Source organism: Triturus cristatus, chromosome 12, assembly GCF_964204655.1.
Source record: "Triturus cristatus chromosome 12, aTriCri1.1, whole genome shotgun sequence".
In the NCBI taxonomy this organism is placed as follows: domain Eukaryota; kingdom Metazoa; phylum Chordata; class Amphibia; order Caudata; family Salamandridae; genus Triturus; species Triturus cristatus.
In genome coordinates this window covers 467,287,213-467,309,272 of record NC_140595.1, presented here as the reverse complement: position 1 = coordinate 467,309,272, position 22,060 = coordinate 467,287,213, and the positions used below count along the sequence as shown (strand labels likewise).

General features: G+C 46.6%; 1 protein-coding gene across 1 annotated transcript in view; it reads right to left on the bottom strand.

Annotated features, from left to right (window-relative positions):
- PEPD (peptidase D) overlaps nt 1-22,060 on the bottom strand; it is a 294,060-nt gene that overhangs the window by 122,218 nt on the left and 149,782 nt on the right. The window contains exon 9 of the mRNA XM_085638402.1: nt 9,944-9,990. Coding sequence (XP_085494528.1) covers nt 9,944-9,990 — 47 coding nt within the window. The remainder of the gene's footprint in view (nt 1-9,943; nt 9,991-22,060) is intronic.

The following is a 22,060-nucleotide window of genomic DNA, read 5'->3' as shown; positions in this document are numbered from 1 at the left end:
GGATCCAGTCAGTGCAGCAGTCGTACTCCTATTCCCTACAACGGGGCGGTGCTGTAGGGATTAGGGTGTCCCTTTCCTCAGCCCTTTCATGGCGGTTAACCCACCATGAAAAGGACAGACAGTGACTTTGGGGGCCCTTAGCAGGGCTCCCTTCTCCCCTGGCCCTCTGCTATGGGCCCTGTGGGGCACCTATGGTGCTCCACTAAACATCCCTGCACCATGTGGAGGTGCCTCCCACATAGTGCTGGGACGTTTAAAATGTGTATATTTTGTACTGCAGCCCGCAGCACACGCCGCAATGCAAAGTATACAAATTGCGAATGTGGTGAAGTCACTCGCATCGTAATGCGGGCAGCAGGACCGCCGACCTCTAGTCGGGCGGTCTTGCTTCTGCCACGGTGCTGGTCGGACGAAAGTCCAACAGGCATCATAATCAGGCCCATAGTTCTGAAGATTCGTTGGTAGCACTTACTACATAAAGTTTCATAAGGTTCCCTTACTCGTTCCCATCCGGTGTTCCAAACTGCTGTTACAAGGTTCCATAAGGCATCATCTGGATTGAAATGTTGTTAACTCGGCGCCGGTTAGAAGGGAAACCGTGTGGATACTTGGGAATACAAATAATGTACGTCAAACACTCTCATCGGTGCCGGAACGTGAAGAATGGAAGTTCCCCAGGTTTACAAAATACACTGATCTTTTCAACGACAAATACTTTTAATTACCTTATGTTATAGCAGAGCAAAACACTTCACATGCACAACCTGTGCACATCATAATAGAGAGGACTGTTGCTGGGGTAAAAGAAGAGGGCTATTCAGTGTGATCTGAAAACAAAACAGCAATGTTTTCTTCAAGATATTTTCAGATCCCTGAATTATATTCCAGCATGCCCCTGGAGGAGAACCCCCACTCACACTGTAACTGAAGGGGTCAGGCCACTGCAAAATCATTTCTACCTATACTGGGTGTGCTTATTTGTTAGAAAAGAATTGCGCGGTTACGCAGCAATGGATAGGATTCTGCAGTTCACGATAAAGAAAACAATATTTTAATAATCAATTTAGAATTATTTGCCTGTGGATGCACATGAATAAACTGTATTAAAATTATTATTATTATTTTTTTTTTTTTTAAACCGTTTATTACAGAATCCAAAAAATATACAAAGATGGGCCTACAACCTTCAGGCCGGCCGCTAGCAAGCAGAAGGAGCATGTGATACAGACAATAGCACGCATGCTGCGGCAGAGGGAAAGTCACAGGAGTTGGAAAGCGTTGGCAGCCACACCATCCGGACCCCACATAACGGTTTCTTTTTAATATAAATAACAGCAAAAAACAAATCCACAAGGCAACCCACAATCGGAAACAGCAGCATGTGCTCCCCGAGGAGGGGGACCCCACTAGTCCATAGGAGTATCGAGGGGGGGGAAAAGGTCAGGACGGGGACTAAGTAAACTCATTACCCAGAACCGGAAAGACAAACTGGCTAAGGAGACGGGGCCGGTGACGGATCGGGCAATAACGGCGGGGTACAAATTCCCCCACGGTAGGCGTTCCAGGGGCCCCACACTTTCACCCATTTCCCAGGCTTACCTCTCGCAACATACACCACCTTTTCCCGGAACATGCACCAATCCAGGTTATCCTTCCACGCCGAGACAGTCGGCGACCTCTGGGAACCCCACAGTTGAGCAATGTCACGTTTGACCACCATATATCCCAGAGTCACCCACCACGTCTGCGGCACCGAGTAGTCGGTTGGCTCCCACACATTCAGAAGACATCTCCTCGCCTCGGGCAGCAGCGGCACACGCGTAACTACCCGCAAAACCTCATGCACTCCACTCCAGAATAGCGCCACATCCGGGCATTCCCACAAAATATGGAGAAAGGTCCCCAGAGAGCCACACCCACGCTTACACAACCCGTCCACAGCATAGCCCATACGCATCAGCCTCGGCCCCGTAACATAGACCCTATGGAGTATCTTGAGCTGGACGAAGCGAAGGCGGGCCGGTATGGCCACGTCTTTCGGGGAGGCCACCGCAGACACCCAGTCCTCGTCATCCAGCTCCAGTCCATCGGCAACCCATGCCTCACGAAGGCTAGTCAGCAGTCCCGAACGGTCATTGATAAGTTTTTTATAAATTAACGAAATAGAGTGCTGGATGGGCATGTACCGGACGGCACTATCTTCTAGCGGGGAGTATTCCGGGATGGAGGCGACGTCCGGAAAAACGGAGCACAACGCATGACGAATCTGCAGATATCGAAAATACTCCCTGTCCTGCAGCTGGAATTCTGTCTGCAGCACATCGAACGTCTTGAATCCCCCCCTCGTCCAGAGGTCGCCCACCCTGCTGATGCCTATCATGTCCCATTTCTCAAAGCCCTTCGAGGTCCACAGAGAACCCAGCCGCCCAGATGCGTATAATGGCGTCGCCCGGGTCAAGCGATCCTTCCACCCCATCGCCACGTTAGCCGTGTGCCACACCCGTACCATGACCCCCGTGGGGCCCGTCAGCCGCGCGTCATGCGAGCTAGAATAAAGCGCCCGATTATAGTCACCGCCCAGCAGCAAGAGTTTATCCATCTCAAAGGCCGGGTTCAGGGTGGGCCCGTAAAGGCCGTGATTGATCGCAGCCAGCTGGGAGGCCCAGTAATATCGCTTGATATCTGGGAGGGCAACCCCCCCGTCGTACCACGGGAGCGTCAGCTTCGCCAGGGCGATACGCGGCCGACCCTCCCAAAACAGTCGGCGCTGCAAACTCTCCACCTCGCGAAAGTAGCGAGCTGGGACAACGTCCATTGTATTCTGCAAAGCATACAGGAAACGTGGCAGCGACATCATCTTAAACAATGCCGCCCGGCCGAGCGGCGAGAGCGGCAAGCGCTTCCAACGCGCGACGTCCTCCTTCAGGCGCTGGAGGAGGGGAAGCAAGTTCTGGCTATATCGGGCCTCCGCGTCCAGGGTAATGAAGACACCCAGGTACCTAAATCCCCGCGGGGCGATCTGAATAGGACAACCCCGCGGAAGGATAGGATCCTCCCCAGAGAGGACATATACACACGATTTAGCCCAGTTGATGACCAGGCCGGAGTTGAGGCCAAATGAGTGCAATACATCAACCAGTACTATCAGTGATTTACGTGGGGAAGCCAGGTACAGAAGAATATCATCAGCGTAAAGAGATACGCGGTCCTCATACTCGGGGGACCATCGGAGACCACGAATAGAAGGTTCCCACCGCAGCCACTCCGCCAGGGGCTCCAGGGCAAGCGCGAAGAGGAGCGGTGATAATGGGCAGCCCTGCCGCGTGCCCCTGCCCAGCTCAAACGGAGCCGACACTCTACCGTTCACAACCACCTGCGCTAGCGGTCCCGAGTACAACAATTTCACCCAACCGATGAATCCCGGGCCAAACCCAAACTTCGCCAGTGTCGCCCAAATATATGGCCACTCAAGTGTGTCAAACGCCATAGTGGCGTCCAGGGATGCCAAAATGGCCGGTTCCCGTATAAACGGGACACGTGCGAGCACCCCATGCAAGCGCCGCAGGTTAAGCGCAGTGTTGCGATGAGGGATAAAGCCGGACTGATCCTGGTGAATCAAGTCGCACACCAAGCCAACCAGCCGAGTAGCCAACACCTTGGCGAGAATTTTGGGCTCCGCATTCAACAGCGAGATAGGCCGATAGGATGTGACCCGGTCCTGCGGCCTCCCCTCCTTATGAATAACCACAATAGTAGCCAGACGCTGGTCTAGCGGGAGGGAACCCGCCGAGTGGGCCGCGAGGAACATAGCACGGAGATGCGGCGCCAGCGTATCCGGTCGCAGCTTGTACAACTCGATGGGAAGACCATTAGGACCCATGGCCTTGCCGGAAGTGACCGAACGTATGGCGAGGGCAATTTCCTCAGATGTTGGGGCGGCGTCCAACGACACTCTGTCCTCCTCCGAAAGGGAAGGCAGCGCGATATCTCTGAGCAGGGCATGGGAATCCTCTTCCGAGCGGGAGGACACCGGGGAATACACCCCACGGAAATATTCTGCAAAGCAGTCAACAATTTCTTCCGGCTCAGTAACACACACACCATCCGGTTTCTCAATCGTTGGGACAACTCGAATCGCTCTCTCCTTTTTGTCCAGCCACGCAATCAATTTACCAGCCTGATCACCCACATCATACAGTCTCCCCTGTTGCTCTCTACTGAGGCCCCTGGCCGCCTCCGTGACGAGGGCCTTATAGGCCGCTTGCTTGAGTCGGAGAACATGTAATTTGTCATCCGTCACCCCACATTCTAGATCATCCTCCAACTCGGTTATCTCAGTTTCAATACGGGTCACCTCCTCCCGCTCGCGCCTCCGGGAATGGGAAATAAGGGACAGGGCCTCCCCCCGGAGTACCGTCTTGAACGCCTCCCACAGAGAGACCGCCGATGACACAGATCCCACATTATCGTCAAAGAATCGCGTAAGGGATTTAACCAACTCTGCGCGAATGGTGGGGTCACGCAGGTACCAAGGATTAATCGGGACCACCCTACCCTCTCCCCTCGGGAGAATATCAAAGTGCAACAAGAGTGGGGAGTGGTCTGAAATACCCCGCGCCAAATGGCGCACCTCCCCTATCCTCCCCGCATGCGCCGCCGGCACCAGGACATAATCTAGCCTTGAGAGACTACCATGGGCCCCAGAATGAAAGGTGTACTGTAGCTGCGTGGGATGTTTCAAACGCCAACAATCCACCAGCCCCAAGGTATCCAAGAGGCCAGACAACCACGCTTGGGCACGGGGGAGATCCCTAGGGGGGTGACGATCCTCCATTCCGGAAACCACAGCGTTAAAATCCCCCCCCAACCACTAGAATCCCCTCCGGAAGGCCAAGGAGGAGGCGTCCCAAATCCGCAAAGGTGGTCGTCTGCAACCCTGGCGGGACATAGACAGACACAAAAACGACCACTCTGCCCTCCATTCTACCCACCAGAACCGTGTAACGTCCCCTGTCATCATGGAGCACCTCATCAATTTCCAACGGGAGCGAGTTCTTGACCATGATGCCCACACCCCTTGAACCAGACGTGAAGCCCGAATGGGCCACAAGGCGGTAGCCCCGTCGATTCATAGCACAAAAGGAGTTACCAATGAGGTGTGTCTCCTGCAGAAAAACTATATCGGGTGAAATTCGTTTCAGGAACTGCAGGACCACACCTCGTTTTATCCTGTCCCCCAGTCCATTAACATTCCAGGACAAAAGACTCAGTCCCCTACCCCCCATCATAAACTAAAGCAATCACTCGTCCCCCAGAGAGCACTTTAGAAATAGCACACCGATACTTTTGCCTTGTGGTGTAAACGAACAACACCCCACCCCAACCCAACCGCCCCAACAAAACTCCCCCCTCCCTGCACCCCTGCATGAGCCCAGACAGCCCCCCCCAAATTGCAGTGTGCCTGTCGCCCCTATATAATGAAACTAGCTAGACCCCCTAGAGGAGGAAAGAGTACCCCTTCTAGACCCCGCACCACCTCCAGAGGAGGGAAAAACGAATACAGAAGAACGAAAAACCCTAAGCTTGGCCGAGAGTGGCATCATATCCGTCCAGAGTGAGGCCCAGTATCAACACCTCAGTCCCGGTCCAGTGGGCCGTCTCCTCCCGCCGCCCCCCCCCCCCCCCGCCATCCCGATCACGACCCCCAGACAGAGTGTCCAGCCAGTCCCCGGCCACTTCAGGACGATCAAAAAAGTGCGTGCGACCATCCACCTCTATCCGCAGCCTGGCCGGGAAGAGCATGGCGTATTTTAAGTCCATGTCCCGAAGCCGCCGCTTGACGCCCAGGAAACTCAGTCTCTGCTTCTGGACCGCTTGGGTAAAGTCAGGATAAAAGTTCACCTCCATGTTCTCCAGCTTAAGCGGCCCTTGCAGTCTGGAGGCTTGCAGAATCGCGTCTCTGTCCCGAAAGTTAAAAATACGGGCAATGAGAGGCCGCGGAGGGGCTCCGACCTTCGGCTTTCCCCCGGGAACTCTATGAGCCCTCTCCACGGCAAAGAATTTACTCAGTCCCCGAGGCTGGAGATGGGTAGTGATCAGGTCCTCCACAAAGAGATCCGCCGCCGCCTCCTCCCGTCCCTCGGGTACTCCGATGATGCGGATGTTATTCCTCCGGGCCCGACTCTCGGAGTCCTCCAGGCGCCGATCCATGAGCGCACTCGCCTGACGAAGTCGGTGCACCTCCGTTTGGAGGGCCGCCACCTCAGTCGTGAGGCCCGACGCGGTGTGGGCCAAAGAATCGACCCGGTCGTTGGTCTTGGAGAGATCAGCCCTCACCAGGTTGACATCAACTAGGACCGCGTCGATTTTATGGGCTAAGGTGTCAAACCGCTGGCCCACCGAGGCCTTCATCTCAGCAATGGCGCCCATGACGTCTTGCAGAGTCAGCTCTGTGGGCAAATCCGGGGCATCTGGGGGGCACTCAGAGGACTTGTGCGGTCCACCGGGAGATCCTTTCGGGAGGGTGTAGCGGTCCATGATGTTGGCCTGATGTGCGGCGCCACGCCGGGTCGACTTGGCCTTCAACCGATCGCCATCTTGTTTCGTGGCCATCGTCGCGGGTCTCACACCCTCACCAGCCACGCAATAAAAGGCCAGCAATCAAGGCCACGGGCTCCGGGGGGGTCACCCCAGGACGGCGGAGCGGGCCACAGCAGGCAGGCAGGCTGGGTCACCCAGCGAGGCCACCCCAACACAAAGAGCGCCGCGATCCCACCTGCAAAGACGGCAAGGGGGCGCGAAAGTGAAAGTGAAAGTGCGGGGTACGCGACTCGCCAGGCCCAGCCCGCCGTTGTTGTTCACTTTGCCACCGGGTCGCCCTCAAACGCGAGTCCGGGGTCAGGAGCGAAGCAGGCCGCAAACTTCAATCGGTGCTCACTCCGGCACCCGAGGTCCGATTCGAAAACGGGAAACGGGTACCACCTCGGCTCAGGCTCACCGACACAGTCCCCTCAACCGATGCAGGATGAAGACAGGATAAACGTAGGAGGTCGCGGAGGTCCTCGGGAGCCTCGCACCTACGCGGCCATCTTGGTTGCGCGCTAGGCTCCTCCCTCTTATTTTCTTTTTTAATGTGGTTACAATAGTTGTGGAAGCACTGAGAAGTTAAGCAGGAGTTCTTGAAAAGTTTTACACCCGGAGGTTAAAGGAATTTCTTGACATTTATTCTGTACTGAGAGGCAAAATTACCACAGAATGCTCCCACTGAGACCAACACAAAGGTTACACATGTTTTGACTCGTAGGCCTAAGGTTTCTTGCATCATTATACTTGGTATTTAGGTAGAATTAAAAGAAAGCTGCAATATTATGTTTCGTCTACTCTCTTAGGGCCTGATTTCGGGTTTGGCAGACAGGTTACTCCGTTACAAACGTGACGTCTATCCCATCCGCCGTATTACGAGTTCCATTATATCCAATGGAACCCAATGAAACTTGAAATACGGCGGACGGGATATCAGTCACGTATGTGTAGGAGTAATCCGTCCGCCAAACTCGTAATCAGGCCCTTAGTCTTCAAATATAAAAGGACTGGCAGAGGAGAACACAGGCACATTTGGCGACGCGTACAAGATTTATATTGTAAAAGACATGCTGCCTCATTGACAGTTTGGCAGTTTAGAGCTCCGTCACACACTGGTACCGCTCCCACCTCAGGAAATTCACAGTTCCCGATCTCACACTTTACTGGTGAACTACACGTTTCCGAAAGCGGAACCTCCGCTGGCTCTGCCATCAGAAACCCTTCATCAGGAAACCAGTCGGCCACAGGGCCTTCGTCACAGCGACATTCGCACGTATATTTGTGGTAGGGCCAATCTCATGGGTTTGCACCTGCCTGGGTCCCTCCTGTTATGCGTGGCAGACCCCAGTCAGGGAACCACAAACAATGACTACTATCCAGGGATACAACTCCCTACAACTCAGAGTCATAGCTATTTTGTTTTTTGCAAACCCTGGCTTTGGGAGGTTTTTTGTAAGAATAAAATTAAATGCGGACTATTCTTTAAAAAACACGTCACACCCTGCTCAGCATTGATCTGAGCCATAAGTGCAACTGCTGCACTGGGGCTCTTAAGTAGGAGGGGAATGTGGCCCTGTAAGTGCAGAGGTGAAGCCTCCACTAACACAGGAAGCCTAGACTGTTTTATTATGTTATGATGGAGTAAACAGTAAATAAATGTATTTATATTTTTTTTAAGTTTGATGGTCATCATTTGGCTCCTTCTTTCGATGACTTTGATGCAGCACACGTCGAACTTACTATTGGACTATGCTTTAAGAAAGAGCTTTACTAATAACTGAGCTGAGTAAAAGTAGACTGTGCATAAGTACACAAGATGTTATGAGCTTTATTTGCAAAAGACATCGCAAGAAAAGGAATGTATATGTTATGAACATGGAAGGTGACGCAAACAGCAATAGGTGTGCACTAGAAAGTGGATCCATCCATTGGCACCCTTCAGTGACCTGGAAAATCATGCAGCCCTTCGAGTGCCAGCGTAATACTGAAATAAAATGGAAACTACAATAGAGCCAGATTTTAAGGTACGAGTTGTGTGCAACTTGCGATTGATCTTCGATTTATTTCTTTAGCTGTGGAGCAAAAGCCATGCTGAAAGTGGAAAACCATGCAGTTATGCTCACCATAATGATGGTTAATGCATGTTGGCCCATATGTAGTATTATATACTCCTACAAACGCAAAATGGGAAAACCCTTTGAGACATCAGAACCGTTATTCCCTATTCCAGCTGGGAAAACTGGTAATCTGGTGCTAAAACAGTTTATGGAAATACTGTGACCGTGTGGTAAAGTTTCCCATGGGTATTGTTCTAGCGAGCCACTTGGAATGAGTCCTTTGAGGAAACGCAAAGCAATTTTTTTGAAAAGTTATCTTACTTTATGGCGAGTGAAGTCTGTCATATCGCCAGATAAGATATTTAGTAACGTATACAAATGAGCACGTTGCTTTTAAAATGTCTTCCTTGACCAGCGAGTGCTTGTATATGAAGTTGATCTTTACTTTCTATGACAAACGCTAGACAATTCACCATCAATAATCTTGGGTTTGTGATAATTCGAGCGTTCTATAGTAAGCTAACTACTTCAGTTCAACTGCTACCAGTGAGCCCTAACAAACTGCAGTAAATCGTTGTAAACTATTACAATTCTATACCAAGTCAAACAAATGGAAGGTACTGGACTACAGTCACTTGACTCTCTTCACGTGAAAAGAGTAAATGTGAGGAGATATTTGGAGAAGTCTGAAGCATACGCTTAAAAGAATATCAAAACCCCAAAACTATCTTCCAAAACTGTTCATATTGAAGAGTTTCCTTTTGTAGAGCAGTCAGTTGGAACTTAGGGTGACATGGAAAAAACACATCAAATCAATTTTCCCACTCGAAAATCCAAACAATAAAATAGAGGAGGCAAAACATATGGCAGTCTAGCACTAGATAGCCACTTTTTTTTTAAAAAAAAAATTAAATTTCAAAGTATTTTATTGTTTTTCAAGAAGAACAGACAGAGAATAATACTGTACCAGGGTTAGCATAAGATATCTGTGCAGTAAACATATCCCATATTGTAGTGTAAGGTGAGGTTATTACGCCTATAAGAGTATCAAGGGGTTAACCCCAATGAACAAAAAACGAGGAAGAGAGACAGGCAGAAAGAAAAGAAAGGAGGAAAGGAGAAGGAACCAGAAAAGATCAAGGGCTAGTCTAGCGATATCTTTTACTTACAGCTTCTGAACAAATGTTGGCACCCGAACAATCCAAATTTTTGCAGGTCTAACGATAGGCACTTATTTTTAATAAACAGTTAACAGAATACAATGTTTCAGTTTGTTCCACCTTCAGAACGGTTTGCTAGCTTACCTTTCCAATTCGTACTCTTTCATCCCCAGTTTAGCCGCTTTCATAACCTGTCAGAAATAAAACATTTAATTATTTTTGTTGTATGCCATGTGATTCATAAATATAAAATAAAAATGAATGCATTTCGGTATGTTCACAATAGTTCTTTTAATCGGCTATATTTTATTAATAAATGAGATGATTCAGATTAATAATTTGTACAATTGCACGAATAACTCTGACCTCGTGCTCAACCCAGTCAATGGGCATGCTGAGGAGCAAGCCGAAGTGTGAAAAAGAGAGGCCTAGCTTTTCGGGAGACCTCGATGTCAGTTCCACCAAACATGGGGGGAGGTGGGAAGCTCACTTTCACTAGTTCGATGGGGGATGCGTTGAGTGGCTGCAACCCCTGCCCATGCCATCTAAGGCTACTTTTCTGCACCGGCCGCCACATGTGCAGAGAGTAGCCACATACCTCGAAGTGGGCACATTGTCCCACGCTCTGAGGCTGTGCAAGATTTCTATCCAGCATTGAGATGGTTGGCCTTTGCATACTAAAGCTACAAAACAAAAGATTGCATTTGTAGAGTAAGTAGAAAAAATGCAGGGGTGCAAGGAGCAGGAATTTGCTTCTAGTAGACAGAAAAGACAAAATAGGAAGTAGGGTAATTGACAAAGACCGCAAGGGTGTTCATGGTAGAACAGGAAGTGCAACAGTATTTAGAAAATAAAGTTTCATTGGCAATTTCAAAATTTAAAAATTCTGGAAGTCGAATGCCAAAGTGGAAGTAAGAGAATGTCACGGCAGAGATAAATAGATAGATAGGGTCATTTGGACCGGAGCACTAGTAGTATAAAAACAAAATTAGGAGTTGAGCGCAAGTGGTTTTACTCCCAAGTCTACAGGGCCACTTAACATTTGGTTTTGCACAGAGGTACTTTATTGTGTAAATCAGTATACTCAGCAGTAATAATCCATATAAAAGCACGTGTAAATAACACAGGTCTATGAGTTGCCCATTTTTGCTGCACACATGTGGTGGGTGTAATGGGTGCAAAAGTGCACTTGGTACCTGACACAGATGTAATTTGCGCCAGAATGCTTCCACACCCGCCATTATCATGTGGGTCTAATGACCCCGACAATCGCATAGTCTGGAGAAACATAGCTTGACTGTGCTTTAACATCTTCATTTGTGTAACTTTACATAAGTCAAAAGTAGTTTCCCAGGTTATTGCTTGGCCTCTTTGGCCAGACAATGAGCCGAAGATTGATCAAGATTTATCTTGAACATGAAGCTTGTTAGGGTGATCTTCTTGTCACATCTCAGAAGGTCTGAGAGATTTCCTTCTATGCAGTCTACTACACCAAAATTATTTTCAATTGCACTATTTTGGTATACAAAACATTCCAACTTTATTTCAAGCTTGGAACCTTTCTTCAGTCCTGTTCAAAATCAACCTCTCAGCCACTGCAGATATGCATTATATAATTCATCCGGCAGTTCCTTTGGGGCGATAAAAGGAACTTTTGAGATTATAAAGCAGTTCTCACTTTATCATATCCAACTTCCGACATCTGTTTTTTAGCCGACAGTATGTTTAATTTCGAATCTCTGCATATTTGCAATTTCTTGGGAAGCAACATTCTTCCTACCCTTTACTTCCTTTATGTGACAGGATGTGGCCTATGATTCATCCTATGCCGTGGAGATGTAATTGTTTGTCTGCATCTAGAGTTATTTCAAAAAGATCTCTTTTTAAGATTCCATAGTTTTACATATATATTAAATCCAACCTGACTTTTATCTAAGCCTCATCATGTCCAAACATCAGTTAAATATGTCCTCGTGACACAGACCACACACAGATTTCACAGCCATTATTTCATTAAATACTTTATTTCGATCTCCAGGATCATAAAAATATGACATAAAAACCATACAAATAAAACCTTCCTCACAGAGGCATACAAACAAATAAATAGATCAAATAAGCATTTTGTATCATGCGACTAGTCAGCACAAGCAGATCAATAAAAAATGAAGATTAAGACCACATAAGTTGAAAGGATTTTGCAGCTAAAAACATTTAAAAATAGAACGGGGGTAGACCCTATTGCTCTACCAGCATTGACATGACAGATTCAAGTTACAGTGCTAGATCAGATAAAATGTGCAAAATATGCAATAGAAACTGGCCCAGAAACAATATAGTTTGCATCATCCAGCCACTTACTGTTCTGGGGTTTACAGGAGCACTGCTCTCTGCTCTATCCTCAGATGTTTTGATAAACTTTGTGCGCCTCAGCCATACAGACAATAGGAATTTATAAAATGAGAAGACCAGCAATCTGCTTAGATCTGTAGACAAGATTCTAAATGCCTCCAAATAACGGCCAGTGCCCAAATTCCTACACAAGGGAATTAACCATTTAATCCTTTGGGCGCGGTACTCGGAGCAAAAGAGCAAGGATTCTGTAGCCTCTCTGTAGACTGGGCACAGGTCATCCCTAATAACATCTCTAGATCATTTTCTGCAAAATTGCTTGGTTGAAAGAGACCTATATAGCGCTGCACCTAGAGCTTTCATATTGTAAATTTCTAGGGCTGGTGCCATACTCCTAGATAAGGTTTTCCTGTCGATTTTTGATACAGAGGCTGAGTAGTGTGTTAGTGTAGTAAGCAATTTATGAAGCTACTTTCCCCAATTTAGGTTTTGCAGGAGTCTCACACCCAAATAATTGAAATGGTGTACCTAATCGATTGCGTTACTGCCCACTCTCATTCTCCTGCTTGTACCTCTTTGCCTGGCAGAACCAAAGACCATAAACTTTGTCTTGGAGGAATTTAGTTCCAACCCCCTCTCAAAACAAACATTTTAATATGATTTAGAAGCTTGTGAAGACCCTGGGGAGACTTGGAAAGCAACAGTGTACTGTCTGCAAAGAGAAGTGCCGGAGCCCTCCTAAAACCCACCTTGGGCAAGTCCCAACCGTCTTTATTCAAAATCTCCACCACCTCATTTATGTACAAGGAAAAAAAGGGTGTGGGCCAGCATGCACCATTGCTGGACCCCTTGATTTTTACTGAGGGGCTCAGTGAATTGGCCAAGTTCATCCCACCTTACCTGCGCAAACATTTGTGCACAAAGCGTATTAAGATATTCAAGAGGTTCTCTGGAATGCCCATCTCCTCTAGGACCTTCCAGAGCTTAGCTGGGAGGACCAAGTCAAAAGGACATAAATCAATGAAGGCAACATAAAGTTTGCCCCTGTCAATAAGAACGGTCTTCCAGTAAATGCAAATAAACCGGAAGACCCGGTCAACTGTACTGACTGCTTTTAAAACCCACCTGGATAATACTTTCTGATCTTCAATTTGCTCCTTAAAATGAACAAAGACCTGGTTGCATATAATTTTCTGGAGGGCATCCAACAGGCTGATGATAGGCCTGTAGTTGTCCGGGTCACTACGATCCCCTATTTTGAATGGGTATACTGTCCTCCAGTTTCCAGGATTTTGGGATCTTCATGATCTCCATACCTGCTAGAATGGAATTAGACAATATGTTGATGTAGGCTCCTCATACTTCCACATTAGCTAGAAAGAGATCATTTGGGATCATGTCAGGCCCTGGAGCTTTTGCTGCCAAACAGGAAGAAATAGCAGACTTGGTTTCACTCTATCCCAGTCCCATAGTAGGGAGTGCACTGTTGGTTAAGTAAGCCTGCTCAGAAGGCCGCTTTAAATCGGTCTCAGCCTGAATACTATTTTCCCTATAAAGATTACAAAAATGACTGACCCCCTGCTGGGGTTGGACGCAAAATTCCACACTCCTCATTGTACCCCTCTCAAAAACAGCAACAGACTTCCAAAAGGTTTTGGTATCCTTAGTTGTTAAAGCATCTTGTCGGAAGGCCCGTAGGGAGTTTTCCCACTCAAGCTTAGCCCTCACTAGCTCCCTCCTATGAAGTGGTCTACACTTCACGAGTGAGTCTCTGCTGTTAGTTTTGGCTGCGGAAAGGAGACTGGCTTTGGCTTCCCTGCAGGATTTAGTATACTAGGGTGGCCCTGTAGAGTCTTGCTTGACAGTCTTCCTCGTAGTGGCTAGAAGGCCCCTAATACTGTTAAATAACAGGTCATGCTCCTCTAAGAGTATATCTGATCTTTTTGCCACAGCACGATCAGGGAGTTTCAATGTCGCCTCGCTAATCAATTCAATGGCTCTATCCAGAACCTCAGGGTTTCTCTCTACCCCCTTCCATCGGATTCCTTTACCGTTTTTCGAGTAAGTCACGTCCCCGTGTCCTGATGGCCAAAATGGACAGACTTACGAACCATACATCCTTTGACAAGTAGGGAAAGAGCATTATGGTCACTGTCCTGTCTCTCCAAAACTTCGATATATCTAATAAATGGCCATAAAGCTGGCTTTAAACAAGAAATAATCAATTCTAGTTAAGTGGCCTACTTGATTAAAAGTAGGCTTACCCCTTCGATCAGTTGGATTCCTGCCATTGGCTGCTGTAAGGTCGAAGTTGAGAGCCAGTGCTATTGCTTGTTCCGCTCGTGGCACCCATTTGGCATAGGGGAGGAAGATCAATTTGGGGAATCTGCCACCGGGAATCAAGTCAAAAAGTCCTTTATTTGGTCTTCCACAACCATAAAGCACACAATAAAATATATAAAATCTGTTAATTACAAAAGTTTAAAAACAATGTTTTCCAAGAGATTAATTCATTAATACATTTTACAGTGTTAGTACAATTTACAGTCCCATTTATAACCTTATTCGCTTATTTAGTGTCCACTTTTCGAAGGAGGTTGCAGATAAATGGGAGGAGCTTTACCCCTCGGCAGATTAGAATGTTTGATGAGCCCTCTATCCAGCAGGTTACAGCCTGCCTGCAGGAACGAATATTTAATTCATTTAAAATCGGTTTTAAGAGCATCCTTCTTGCATCTTTAACTATAGGGCCGATGCACATCAAGTGGCATATGGATTCTTTATGGTATCCACATAAGCGACAGTTTGCGTCTGGATGTTAGCCTTTCCAAGTTGGTAGCAAGTACTTAGTGTCATGTTCTCCTAATAGGTCCAGCATAAACCTCTTTTTTAGTGCAAGTCAGAAGTGTGCTGCTAAATAAGCTTGCGTTTTGAGTAAGAAGTTATTACCGACCAGGAGTGTCGACGTTTTTGTCTTCCAAAATGGACAGTAGTTTCTTTGCAGTGGCATTACACACTCTGTTAAATGCTACCCTTTCCACCTTGCTGTCCCATACCTCTTGAATTTATAATTCCACCAGAGCTGATCAAGTATTCGCCCCATGTGTTCGATGATTTCTATCAAACTGGGCCTTTATTTCTGTCCAACATAAATTGTTCAGGGATCTGAGTTCCGAGGAGCGAAATTTCCAACACAGTTTCACGAAAATGGTTTTTCTCTGGTATTTCTGGTTCTGGAGACCGAATTCCAAACGGATCTGTGCCAGTGACGCGGCTTTCGGAAGATTAAAAACTGCTTTGTACACCTTAGCCTGGGGTTCATTTAAAATTTCAGTTTCCCGACCATTCCATATTTCTAGTCCATATGCCAGTGTAGGAAGTAATTGCGCTGCCATTACTTTCAGGAGGGGACGATAGGAAGGGCAGCTCAGTTTCTTTAGCAACTATTTGTATGCAAAAATTAGTGATTGGGCTTTTTCTCTCATTTCTCTTTTCTGATCTGTAAAAGACATACGTCGACCCAACTTGATGCCCAAGTATTTAAATGAGCTGGTTTCCTCTATTTGTTCGCCTTTTGCGTACCATATATATTTACCAGGCCTGGAACCCCCTAGACGCACCACCTTTGTTTTCTTCTAATGACTCTTTGCAACCCGATTGGAGTTTGGCTCATGACCATTAGATCGTCTGCATATTGCAGGTACTGTTTTGGCTCGTTTGCCAATTTAGGTGGATGGTCATTTGCCTTTGACAGATGGATCGGTGAGATAAAGATTGAATAGGCTTGGAGCCAAAAAGCAACCCTGTTTCAGTCTGTTGTTTATGTTTATCTTAGATGATACTCTGTCATCTCCGAGCTTCACCCTAGCCCAGGTTTCACTATGTAGGGTACTATGGTGTCGATTAGTTTTTGTGATAATCCCCATGCTTTCAATTTTACCCAGAGTCGATCTCGTGGAACTCTGTCGAAGGCCAATTTTAGGTCGATGTAACATGCAAATAGTCCGGATTTTTTATTTATGGCTGTTTCTGTTAAAATGGTCAGCGCTGCCAGGTTCGCACTTGTGCCCATTTCGTGCCTAAAACCTATTTGATATTTCGGGATTATACTCTTTTCGTCCATCCATGCTAGTAGCTGTAGTAAGATGAAGGATGCGAAAAGTTTTGCCTCAATGTCAATCAGGGTGAGCCTGTAGTTTCCAGGCTTAGTATGACTTTGTTTTTATAGATAGAGTGAAATAGGTTCCCTCTCCAGGAATTTAGGGTCTGTTTTGGCGATATAGGTGGTTAAAAAGCAGCGTAAGGTAGTTGGTCCAGAAATCGGGTTCCTGCTTAAAAAAAGTGCATTTGGAAGACCATTTGGCCCTGCTGCTCCTTCAGTTTTCAGTTTCTTAATTACTTTTTAGTTGTTTGATGTTGACTAAAGTATTTGAGCCGTGGGAGTTAAGTTCCTGTAAGTCTCCTTCCGATTGTGCATTTTCCGGGCAGAGGGGGCAGATGGTATTTGCACTGTACTTTTCCCCCTGTGGTGCTTCCAAGCCAATTTCCACATTTGTGTTTGTCATTTTGTGTGTTATTATACAATTTGTGGATATGTTGTGTCTAGGTTACCTCATTTATTACTGTATTTTGGTGTGTTCCTATTCCCTTTATTAGATTGTTTATTGTTCGCCAAAATTCACTGCTATTTGGCAATTTGCTAGCCCAGAGTAATTTCTTCCAGAGGTTTTCAATGTGCACCTTTTTTGCCTCACGAAACTTATCCTTGCATTTCTTCCTCATTTCAATGATTTTGCTGTTATCCGTGGTTGTTCCCGTTCTTCCCGCTATGGCCTTGGTTCTCACCTCCCTTGCAATTTGCCACCGGGAATCAATCCTGTAGGTCAGCTCAGGTACATATGCTAATAAAAGGTTCCATCATAATATTTAAATCCCTGGCTACAATTACATAGGGATCACTCAGAAGATCAGCTAGTAGGGATTCCGGCTCAATTAGTGTACTCGTGTCGCCTGACTGACCTACCACCCGGTTACATACATTAAATATGGATATGGTCATATCTGGTAAGAATTTCAGGTTGACTGCCATTAGAGCTAAAGACTCTGTCTAGATAGGGGTAATTATGCATTGGAGAGTAGCCATGACCTAAACTGCTAGGCCCCCAGGAGGTCTCCCCCTTCTTGACTGAACTGAATTTTTGCAAAAGCACAAGTAGCTGTTTCCGTGAATGGGATCGGTGCTCCAGGTCTCTTGAAAGAGACATATCGTGAGCCTCTGTTAGCTGACACCAATCATCCTCAGATCGCTTACTTCTAATCCCTGCTACATTCCAAGACAAGATTTGGATCTTATTCAGGGCTTCTTCAGTGTGCCCTGATGCAAGTGAGATAGCCTTGTTGTTATACTGGGGTGCTCCCCCAATAGAGCCCACACCAGTTGGGCATTGTCCGGGTCTAACACCCTACTATTACCCCTGCAGCTTCCTGCCATTGCCATTATGTATTAAACAAAAAAGCAGCCAACATTCAGCAAACCTTGTGTAAAGAAGTAAGTATCATTGAACTGCATGATGAGCTCCTTTTAACAGCGATAACTTGAAGGAAACATTTCCTGTAAGAGTTTTTAGGTCTCTCAAATCACCTTGGAGGAAATGTGTTATACCGTGCCTTACAAAACTGCTTCTATATGGTGGCATTTGAGCCCATTCCTTTATGTGCAGCTCTCTTTATCTACCACCACAACATCTGAAATGGGTTGATATCTGAATGTTGTCATTCCAAAACCCTTATTTTCTAGTATTGTGTTTTGGGTCATTGTTCTATAGTAGGATACACTTTCGGCTGTGCTGCAGGTGTTGAACAAACAGGCTCAAACTTTCCAATACAATGTACTGGTACAGTGAAAAATTCTAACAATCGGAGGCATACAGGTCCTGTGAGTGTAAAACAGACTCCTTGAATAGTGAATGATAGCTGGTATGAGGTTCTTGTGGCAAGATGCAGACATGTTTCTGCCAAACATATTATTGTGCATCACAGCCGAACAACTCCACTTTAACTCATCTGTCAAAAAACAATTACCCCAGAAGTCCTATGCTTCATATTAGGTGCTGTTTTGCAAACCTAAGCTGTGCAGCAATATAGTTTTGGAGCGGGAGGAGAAATTTCTCCTGGCTACCGTTTCATGAAACCTGTTACGGATCACTCTTTTCCTAATGGTAGAATAAGGAACCTGAAGGTTATTAACCATACTGACAGAGGGCTGCAGATTCCTCAATGCAGCTTTTGTGTTCATTGTGATCTCTAGTTGCATCATATAGTCTGATCTTAAGGTGCGTTTGTCGAGATGCCCACTTTAGGCTGAGGGGCAATCATCTTGAATTTTCTCCATTTGTAAATACAATTTCTCAGGAAGCACTTGGTGGCATGACCATTCAAAACTTTTCTATATCAAATATCCTACATAGGTAACCAAGAAAGTGCATGGCTCCTTCATACAATGCCCACTGTACCAGTCCGGTGACCCAGTGAAAGGATATCAGATCTGCAATACGATACTATCTTTTATAACCAATCTTAATTTTAAGTGTCCCACTCCACATATATACAAACAGATTTTGCCCATGCTCTGCTTACGATAGCTAAAATACTCAAGATTTAGAAAGACAAATCAGAGGATTGTTACCAACACTTTAACATATACATATAGTGGGCTTGAGTCTGCTCTCAGTTACTGATTTCCTCCTCTGCTTGTATTTGTTCAGCCAAAGAAGCATTTCAGTCTCCTGTGTTTGATGGTAATCCAATGCAGACGTCTAGGTACTCATTATCTTTTTGCAATCTTCTATAGTATTTGCCTTTCGGAACTCCATATTAGCACATGGGTCTTCCTCTTTCACACCGTGTCCACACTTCATTGGTTACTCCCACCCTTACTTGTTCACCAGCTTTCCTCAATCTCTAGCCTTATTCCCATCACTCCTTTTTCCCTTCTTTGCTGTACCTCTCTATTTATCCCACATCACTGCACTTCTCACTCCCATGATTGCTACCCTAGCCTTCAGCCACAAAAACCACCTTGCTCGGCTCTGTTCATCCCTACACCCTGCCTCCCTGCACAGATCCTACTTTGTCATTGTGCCTCCTACCCCTTGCCATTCATATCATCTAACCTGCAGCTAACCTGTAAGCAACATTATTTGCTGCTTCAGAACTTGGCAAGACTGTAAAGGCCAAGCAGGAACTACTTCTATGCAATCAATTGTTTATTGTTCAGTTAGTTAAAACCTTAACAGAGGTACATCTAGTCAGTGCAATGCAGAATCACATAATTAAGACATGATGTTTGCAGGAACATGGGCAACAATTACTAACATCATATAGCCTTATAGCCCGCCGTAGCGGGCTATACCGGCTATTAAATGCCCACTATAGCGTTAAAGGCCCGAGCCGAAGAAACAGTCCAGCCCGAACTGCCAAGCTATGTCTTCCCTGGACCCCAGGCAGTTCGGGCTGGATTGTTCCCATGAGGCACAGGGTTAGACTGATTTGCATAAGGCCATGTCTGAACTGGGGTGGTGGAGTGAGCTAAAGAATGAAGGATTAAACCCAGATCAGTTGACTGGGGGTGAGTGTTTGATTTGCTCAAACGCTTCGTCCATCATCCCCTTTGGTATCGCTTTGTTTGCCCTAAGTTGGCAGGGTATGCCCAGACATGGGTCCCTTGCTCACTTTGCCACTGGATTCAAGATAACCTGGCTGATGAGGGTTATGAACCCGAAACCGGTCCCAGGATGCTTGTTTCCGGTCCAGGGAAGACATGGCTTGGCAGTTCGGCTGGACTGTTCCCATGAGGCACAGGGTCAGACTGATTTGCATATGGCCATGTCTGAACTGGGGTGGTGGAGTGAGCTAAAGAATGATGATGGATTAAACCCAGATCAGTTGACTGGGGGTGAGTGTTCGATTTGCTCAAACGCTCCGTCCATCATCCCCTTTGGTATCGCCTTGTACTTGGAGGATCAGGTGTTCCGTGCTACATTGGCGACTGCTATTGCCACATATTTTGAGGAGAATGAGGGTACTGCCACGACTAGTTTGCTGGAGTGGGAGGCTTTTAAAGTGACAATGCGGGGGGTCTCCATGGGGTCCCTGGTGAGTGTCAGACTAGAGTTATCTAGAAACATAATGGATTTGGAGGATAAATTACAGTCATTGGAATTAGCTGCCCGGACAAACACACAGGGAGTAGGTGATCTACAAGAGGCCAGGATAAAATACGGCGAACTCTTAAAACGACTAAGAACAATTGACTCGAACACTTATACTCTGCACACACAAGCAGAAGCAGATAGGGCCAGCACATTATTAGCGCGACTGATTAAACCACAAATGTCTCCCACGCCAATCCTGGCGGTCCATGATACTCACGCACCCTGGTCACTTCCCAAGTTGATATAAATAGGACATTTCAGGAATTTTATACTAAACTTTACATGGCTCCTTCCCTCGACACCTCAGATTCAACCGTTCTCTTTCTTGGAGCTATAGACCTCCCTACCATTACCGACTCACAGGCTGAGGAATTGGAAGCCTCACTCACTTTCGCAGAGATCCGTAGAGCTGTAAACGCTCTGCCCATAATAAGACCCCGGGCTTAGATGGGCTCCACATCAAATTTTATTCCATTTATGCGGCAGCATTAGTCCCAAAATTACTGCAACTTTATACCACTTCACTTACAGAGGGCACATTACCACCCACGACCAGGGAGGCAATAGTGACCTCCTTGCTGAAACCTGAAAAGGTCCCCACTGACCTTGCGTCGTACAGACCCCTGTCAATTCTTAATACGGAATATAAAATACTCAGCAAACTCTTAGCGTCTAGACTTCTTCCCCTGCTCCCTAAATTGATACATTCACATCAATGTAAGTTCATACCCAATGCAGTACCTCCCTCAATATACGGCGTCTACACGCCCTGATGCATGCAGCCTCAACTCTAGCACTGCAAGCGGGTTATCATTAGATGTGCGCCAGGCGTTCGATACCTTGAGTCGGTCGTTTATGCTGGCCGTATTGGCCAAGTTTTGATTGCCTCCAGAGTATTGCCAATGGGTGAAATTGCTTTATACAAATCCCACAGCTTGTGCTAAAACAGGCACCACCATCTCCCCAGCATATCAAATATTTCGAGAAACACGTCAAGGATGTTCCCTATCCCCCTCTGTTTGTACTAGCGTTGGAACCCCTAGCACAACATTTATGTTGTATTATGGCCCCATATGGTATCCAGATAGGCGCAACAATCCACTCTGTATCACTATATGCAGACGACATGTTATTATATTTTAAAGATTTAACAGTGGACATGCAACCCATAGCCCCGTATTCGCGCAGTTCAGTGAAATATCTGGCTTGTGTCTTAACGCCTCAAAGTCCGTGGCATATTCCTTTTATGATACCTTTAACAGGCCCTATCTGCAATTTGGCAAATTGCAGTTTAGATCGGAACCCACTACTTTCAAGTACCTTGGAATATATATTTACAGGACCAGCGCTGATAATATAGATGGAACTCTGACTAGGACTATTAACTCTCTCCGCTCTCAAGTGACTTTCTGGACCACATTGCCGTTGACGACAGCAGGCCGGCCGGCAATGTCTAAAATGGTTATGCTGCCCAGACTCCTATATCAGTTTGTAAATCTCCCTGTTGCCCTCCTGGCATCGATCTTTAAAACACTAGACACATTATTAGCATCTTTGCTTTGGGGAACGGGCCGACACAGACTTGCTCTGGCCAAAATGCAGTTGCCGAGTTCTGTGGGAGGTATGGGGGCCCCTGATTTTAAGGCATATTGCATTGTTGGGCAGCTGCAATGGCTGGCGTATTGGTTGGCCGGCC